The sequence below is a fragment of the Galeopterus variegatus genome, unplaced genomic scaffold (genome assembly GCF_000696425.1).
Source record: "Galeopterus variegatus unplaced genomic scaffold, G_variegatus-3.0.2 Scaffold242, whole genome shotgun sequence".
In the NCBI taxonomy this organism is placed as follows: Eukaryota; Metazoa; Chordata; class Mammalia; order Dermoptera; family Cynocephalidae; genus Galeopterus; species Galeopterus variegatus.
In genome coordinates this window covers 597,244-605,000 of record NW_007726353.1, presented here as the reverse complement: position 1 = coordinate 605,000, position 7,757 = coordinate 597,244, and the positions used below count along the sequence as shown (strand labels likewise).

Below are 7,757 nucleotides of genomic sequence, written 5' to 3'. Positions count from 1 at the left end.
GCAGTGAGGGCTGAGTTGCTGAGATCTCTTGTCCTTTTTTTCTTGAAGTGTAGCCATAGGAACCAAGATTTCACAGCAAGAACTTCTTAGTTGCGTACTTTTTCTGCAGCTATTGCTCTCACTCTCTTGCTTGTGTTGAGTTCATGGCACAGGCTCTTATACCCACATATAGACTTACAACAACACATACACACATACATGCACCACAGCAGAGATCCTGTCTTCATCATCTGCTGGCTCACCGCTGAGGACAAAGAGCTCACTCCCTCTGAAGGCCTCCTGCTCCACTGGAGAACAGCTCCGGCTTTAGATCCAAACAGGCCTTCCTTTCATCCTGTTTTTGCCCTGGCTTACTTGCAGTTTCCCACAGAATCCCCTGCCCGTCTTCATCTTGCAGACCCATCCCCCCGGGGTACCCTGAATACCCCCAGAAGTCCCCTATCCCAGGTGTCCTCTGCCCCAGGCTGCCTGGCCACCTGTGCTTGGGTGAGGTCCAAACGGTCCAGAGAAGATGAAGCCCTCCCCTACCCTCTGCTCCTTGAGACCTCTCCAGAGTGGCACACCAGCTGCAGATTGGTAAGGGCCATGGAGAGCGCTACAAGGCCAGCGGGAGTGGCCAGTCATGAGGCAGGCCTGCCTCCCTCCCCATTGGCCACAGCGTTGAAGAAGCAGTGAACAGACCTTGAGACACCGCCTGCCTGGCCCCCTGCAGGCATGTCTGGGAATGAACATAGACTGAGGTCTGTGCTGCTGGGTTCTCTTTTATTAACCAAGTAGGACAAATAACAAATCACAAGGTCACAGGAAGTAAGACCAACGGACGGACAGATACACAGGACAGAGAGTCATGCTGCACTACACAGGGGGCAGGGCAGGGGAGAGGGGTGATATGAGTCTTGTTTTTTCAACTAACAGAATAAATAAATATAGTACACAGTGTTTTTGCCACAGGCTGGCACGACCTCTAAGCACAAATGGTCACAAAACAGCTGGTTTGGAAAGTAGTCTGTACAGCCCGCTAGCCTCAGAGTTGGGGTGAGGACCTGGGCCAGGGTGGGGACCCAGGCCCCTGGACCATGCTCTGGGGGAGTGAGGAAGGAAGGAAAGGGAGATCTCACATAGGAAGGAGAGGTGAGGCATGAGGCTTTCCTGGAAGGAACAGTGAGAGCTGGAGCCTTGGGCTCTTGGCCCTCTGGGTGGCCCAGCAGACCTCCAAGCGGCTCCAGCTTCAGTGTCAGGTGTGCTGGCCCCTCCAGCCCACAACCTCTGGCTCCTTTAGGACACACATGGTACTGCTTGCAAGTACAGTCTCCTCTTGCTCTCCAGCTGCTTTCAGCACCTGAGGCTGGTGCTCTAAACTGACTTGAGATCCACCCAAGGGCAGGGACCACATAGACCTCTCCTGCCTTCTCTGGGCTCGTGGATGTGGGTCGATTGGATGGGAGAAACGTTGACAAAGATCTGAGGGAAGGCAGGCTGAGCCTAAGGTGAGCATGGCTCCTGCCATGAGAGAACATGACTCATGGGTGGACTTGCCCCTTAGAAGGTCAGGGAAGGCTTCCTGGAGGAGGTGGTAATGTCTAGGACTGTTAGATTCCAAGGCCCAGTGATAGTCACTTGCACCCAGAGACAGACAAAAAGCTTCAGCCCCCATGCCTAGTCCAGATGAGATTTTTTTTTGTTTCAGAAACAGAACTTTCTGGAGCTGATCTTAGAGGACAGTCCACGGGCCATGAGCCACAGAACCCCTCCTAAACCAAAAACTCCTTCTGTCTCTCCTGGGGTCTCTGCCAACCTCCCGTCCCCCCACCCTGCCTAAGTCTCTCCTCCTTTGATGTTCCCCTGGCTGTTGGATTCACCTTCCAAATTCCAGTTCCCAGCAAGACACTCCCTGTCCAAAAACCCTCCACTGCCTGTCTTGGTGCTTGCCCCATGGAGGTGAGGTCTTTAGCTTAGATTCCAGGCCCCTCAGCCCCGCTCCTCATGAAGCCAGCCACGCTCTTCCCCATGGTCCTCTGTCTCACCTCTCTTGCTTTGTTCAAATGGTTTTCCTGGCCCAGGCTACAATTCCCCTCACTTTTTTCTTTTTTTCAGGTCAACTTCTCTAAGCAGGGGATGGAGGGTTCAGTGGTGAGCCACAAAAGGTTAGAGATCATAACCAGGAATCTGTCCGAGCCATTCCCTACCCCCGCCCAGAGCTCCTGGTGACCCCAGAGCTGGCACTAGAACTCAAGAAAAGCAGGATCAAACCTGGATTGTCTGAACTAGAAAAGACCCATTATACTTGTTGGGAAACTGAGGCAGTGCCCACAGGGAGGCTGTGCATCCAATACCCATTGCTCCACCGCAAAGCAACAGTAATTTTCTAATTCATACGTTGTGCTTCTGATAGCCTTTTTTGTTGTTGTGCTATTAACTAACTGCAAGGTGGTAAGCACAGAATGCAGAATGTTAGAACTGGATAGAACCTTCCAGGCCATCTAATCCAGATGGAAAAATGGGCCCAGAGAGGCTACAGGTTTGCCCCAGGTCACGCACTTTGGAAGGGAGTGTGCTGAGCTAGATTTCCTGGCCATAAACAGGAGCACACCTCTCCGTGCCAGTGACTAGCTGGACAGAAGCCCTTACTTCAGCAGTTGTCTCTGTGACAGGAAGCCAGCAGAAGCCTGAGACTGTACCTTGCTGTGTGGTTGGCACTCACCATGATAAGCAGCCAGAACTCCACCTGCATTCCTGCTTGGACACACTGCTGGGATGGACGGTAACTGCTGAACCTGGAGGCTGGGGTTGCGGGTGAGCAGGATCAGCCCCATTCTCTCTGAGAGCACCCTCCCCTGCTGCCTTTCTCTAACCAGGGAAGTCACACCAAAGAGAGCACTAGAGCCCTGGGTTCAGTCCCGGGTGAACGCTGGCACCAGGCCTCGGTCCTCGGGGGACTTAGAGTCAAGACCGCTGGCCATCCTACTGCCCGCCCCAGCCTGACGCTGACTCCCCTTCTCCTCAGTCTTGGAACTGGAGCCTCAAAGCTGGGAAAAGAGAAGAGAAAGTGACCCATGGCCCCTTCTAGATGTCAGGCCAGGGGACCAGTGCCACCTCCTGCCTGCATCTCCAGGGTCTCCAGCTCGGGCTGGGCCTCGTTGTTGCCTCTGTTGGGCATAGAATGGAATAGCTGCCTGTAGAAGGTGCAGGTTGGGGGACGAGACAGGCAGGCAGGGAAGAAGCAGGAGGGAGAAGGGAAGGAGAAGAACAGGAAGAAGCGAAATTACTAAAACCAAACAAACCACAACCCCAAGCAAAACACAGCTTGGAAATTAACAACACTGACACAGCCCGCACAGAAGGAAGAAACCAGGGGCAGGCGGAGGAGGCACGGGAAAAAGATCGAGGGTGGGGAAGACAGAGGCTAGGTATCAAGGGGGGCGGGGACCGGGACAGAGGCAGGGAGAAGGAGATCAAGGGACGAAGGAAAGGAGCAAGAGCTGGAGTGAGCTGTGGAAGCTGTCGGTGGAGGAAGGGTGGCAGTAGAGAAGAGACGGGAAGGGGGCAGGGGCCTGGGGCAGGCAGGTGCCTGAAAATATAGCTTTATATATTTATATTTATATCTCACATTCCACACATCAACTCACTAGGGGGCAGAGGGGACGGAGGGAAGGGAGGAGGTGATACTGGGTGGAGATCTAGCTAGAGAGCCTCTCACTCCCCCAGGAAAGCTGGGGGCACCCCACCCTCTCACCTCCCCCCCCATTAGGCCTCCATAGGGTCAAGCAGGGCCATGCAGAGGGTGTGTATGTAGATTTCACCTCGGGCTGGGGCTCTGGGGGAAGGGGACAGGGAGTGTGACTCCAGACCCAAGGATCTCTAGGCTCACAGAGTTAACTCCTTGAGAGCCATCTGGGGATAACCATGGGGCTGGGAGGGGAGCACCCAAGGCCGCTGGCTGGGTTGGAGCCCAGTCAGTCAGTTGGGCAGCGTATCGAGTCCCAGGGAGGCTGCGTGCTGCTTGGCCCTGAGCCGCAGGTTCTCGATGCTCGTGGTTTTACTGTTCAGGGCAGCTGAGGCAGGTGGCAGGCCTGCTGGGGGCGCGGACAGCAGTGGGGACCCCCACACGCCGGGGTGGGCAGCAGCGGCTGCTGACAGGGACTGGTAGTAGGACTGGCAGTGCAGAGAGCCCAGTGGGGCCATGTTGACGCCCAGGTAGGGCACAGCAGCCGCCGCGGCCGCAGCCGCAGCCGCAGGGGCTGGGCCTCCCACTTCAAAGGATGAGTAGTGCACCAGGTTGTTGGTGGCCGCCATGTGCTGGCGGAATTGCTCCTGCAGACGGAAGAGGCTCAGCGGGGACGAGGAGTAGGAGTGGGAGGGGCCCAGCAGGCTGCCCCCCGGGGCTGCAGGAGCTATGCCCAGGCTGCCTGGAGAATCTGCAAGCAGAGAACCAAGTACCAAGTACTCAGGACAAGGGGGTTGGTCTGCTAGGAGGAGCTCCCTCAGCTTTCCCACCCCCCTGGCACTGCAGACAAGATAAGCTTTGGTTGGAACCATATCCATCTCATCTCAACCAGGGAATCTCCTGAAGCATAGCTCAGGATCTTGGGAGGGAGAGACCCAGGCTTCCCGGGGAAGCTCCAGAGACCCCACCAAGGCCCCCATGTCTGAGTCCTAGGGGAGCCCTTTTTTCTTTTCAAGGGTTGTCACCTCCTTTTCCCCTCTCCTGCCCATGCTCCCATCCCCTCCCTCCAGCTCTCAGTTCACAGTCCCTGTCCCCTCCCTGCCTGGGCTTGGGGTTTGGGTCTGAGGCATGCCTCATGCCAGAGGTCTGTGCCTTCATAAACATGGCTCTGAGTCTCTGCTGGTAATCTCTGGCACTGAAAGGTATTCACCCAGTATGCACCAGTATGTCTGTACTGGTCGTTAAAATAATGAACTACTTCCAAATGGTTGATAAATAATATTTGTCCTGAGCTCCCCGAGTGCCCCTCCCCTGCCACCCAGCCCCTCCCTCAGGACCCCCTAGACCTTCCCATGATTCAGCAACTAAAGGATGAACAACTGGCACAGGCCTTTCTAACTGGTCATGCCCCTGAGTGCCGGTTGTCGACTATCCCCCTGCTCTGACCCACTTGGCATGCCCAGGCCGCTGTCAGACTGGACCCGCTGTGCTCCCTGAGCTGAGGCCCAGCCAACCCACAGCACCTCCCAAGCCTCACCTGCCTTGGGGCTGCCCCTCTTGCAGCCCAGACCCTTGCTCTCAGCCCCAGGGTTCTTCTCAGCTTTGGGGTCCTCAGTGCCTGCCCGAGGGTCTTCCTCACGGTCTGGCAGGTCCTCGGGGGCTGATTCACTGGCTGACTGCTCAGATAGGCTCAGGTGAAGCTCAGCAGGGGGGTCGCCGCTGGGAAGACTGGGGGGCTGGTCAGTGTCCAGCGGGGTGTCTGGGGTTGGAGCCTCAGTCTTGCCTTCCCCATGGGAGCCCTCAGCCTCCTTCTGCTTCTGGAGCTGCTCTTTCTGCAGGCTGCGTTGCTTCTTCCGGAACTTAGCCCGGCGGTTCTTGAACCACACCTGGGGACAGGGAGCAGTCAGAGGTGGGGAAGAAAGAAGTGGGATTGTGCAGAGCAGGGTGCGCTGGGACAGGATGTACATAATGACATTGCCCCACCTCTCTAGGAAACACATCCCCCCAATCTCTCCCAAAACTCCACTCCTGCCTTGGGTCTGAGGCATGTCCCCCCAAAATTTAATCCCCACTATAACTGTTGAGGGTGGGAAATCCTATGATAGTAATCGAAAGGTGGGGACTTGAAGAGGTGATTGGATTATAGGACCATGTGGTAGTGAACAGATTAAAAATGGTGGTCAGGGGCGTAGTTCTGAGGCCTTTAAAAGAAGAGGAGAGTTTGTCTTTCTCTCTCTCTGCTCTCTCTGCTCTGCCATTTCACAATGTGATACCCCGCATCACGGAAGTCCCCACCAAGACCCTCACCAGATGTGTTCCCTGGACTTTGGATGTCCCAGCCTCAGAAACTGTAAGCAATAAATTTGATTTTCTTATAAATTACCCAGTTCTAGGTATTTTGTTATAAGCAACAGAAACAGACTAAAACACCTCCTGTCACTGAAGGTTGATGCAGATGTCAGTTGCACCTTGGCCCCATTGAAGGGACGAAATGCTGGTTCCTGGGCCATGGGGAGCCAGACCAACGGCTGGTGCTTGTCTGAAAGGTCTAGTTAGGGGAGCTGGGCCTACCTGCACTCGGGCCTCAGGCAGGTTGGTGCACATGGCCAGTCTCTCACGCATCACCACATCTGGGTAGTGAGTCTTCTGGAAGGTCTTTTCCAGGGCTTCGAGCTGCTGAGCCGTGAATGCTGTGCGGCTGCGACGCTGTTTGCGGTGCTGGGAGCCATAACGGGCCTCCAAGATGATGTCTTGAAATGTACAGCCGTTGGAAGGCAAGGAGAGGGGGCCCATTTAATTATGGGAAATATGTTTTGATTCTTACCCTGCTCTGACCCACTGCAGATGCCCTGGCTGCTGTCAGAACTGGCCCCTGGCCATTTGCCCTTGGAAATCACCCATCCCTACTCCACGTGGCTGGGGTTTCCAGATCTTTCCACCCCATCATCCATTATCAGGACCACAAAGTCTAACTCAGCTCCATGAAGGGCTGTCAGGCACGTGATTGAGGGAGGGGTCTTCCTTATTTGACACTGGGGGTAGGTAGGTGGGTATTGCCCCAAGATCCTTAAAGTCCCAGGATACTATAATATTCTGAGACTACATGATGCTAATAATCTATAAGTCCATGTCACAAAGGTTCTAATACTCTATGGCCTTTAGATTCTGGATATTAAGTCTTCCTTAGATTAGAAAATTGACCCCTGCCCATGAGAAGCCAGGCTGTGAGCTAGAATTCATCAGCATCTGATTCTCTGTTCTCTGCATGTAAGTCTCATCATCCCAGGTGGCCTATGCGTCTCTGATGGCCCGACCTGAGCTCCTGCTCTCACATCTCCTGAATAGGAAGCATGGTTCTGACAGGCCCTCAGAGCTCAGGAAAGACTTGTTGCACCCAGAATTGACCCTTCTGACTGCCTCCCCAAGAACATAAGGACAAAGAGATCAGGTTCCAAACACTGCGGGCTTGAAGGGGAGGCAGGGCTGGTAGACCATTAATTCCACAGTCCCGTCCACATGTCTGGTAACACAAAAACCACCCAGGATAGGCATCTGCCTAGGGCTGGTGTCTAGCCTCCAGCCTTTCTGCTGGACTAGTCTCTGGAGGATGGACAGTAACCTCTCTCCCCACTGCCTCCCAGCATCACATAGCAGATCCTGCCCTGTCTATGCTGAAGGGAACCCGAGTTGTGTCAGCCTCTGCATGAGGCTACCAGAGTCCGGCCCTTGCACTCTAGGGCTTGGGGAGCCGTCTGTAATACCCTAAATGGGAAGGCACAACTAGGTGTCCCAGAAGCCCCAGACTTTGGGATGCTCCGTCTTCAGTTTAAAGAGGGAGCACTGAACCCCTCACAAACTGGCCTTCATTGCAGCCTGGACTAAGCCCTGAGCTTATGCTTGTCATCCTGGGGCAGGAGAGGGAGTGGGGACTTCCCAGTTGGCCCCACCCTGGTTGGGGGAGCAACAGCTCAGCAGGCTACTACTGGCCCCAGGGGCTGCAAGGGAGCAGGGACTCTAAAGCTGTGACTCTAAAGCTCACATATATATATATATATATATATATATATATATATCAAAACAGCAATATATATAT

At 54.6% G+C, this 7,757-nt stretch overlaps 1 protein-coding gene across 2 annotated transcripts in view; it reads right to left on the bottom strand.

Annotated features, from left to right (window-relative positions):
- Positions 1-3,957: 3,957 nt before the first annotated feature.
- Positions 3,958-7,757, bottom strand: part of DMBX1 (diencephalon/mesencephalon homeobox 1) — a 4,754-nt gene continuing 954 nt past the window's right edge. Inside the window, exons 2-4 of one of the 2 annotated variants that reach the window (XM_008566449.1) lie at positions 6,236-6,414; positions 5,202-5,550; positions 3,958-4,415 (exon numbers count right to left, since the gene is read on the bottom strand). In XM_008566449.1, the coding sequence (XP_008564671.1) occupies positions 3,958-4,415; positions 5,202-5,550; positions 6,236-6,414 (986 nt within the window). Of the gene's footprint in view, positions 4,416-5,201; positions 5,551-6,235; positions 6,432-7,757 lie in introns of both variants that reach the window. The other variant, XM_008566448.1, reaches the window with a different exon arrangement.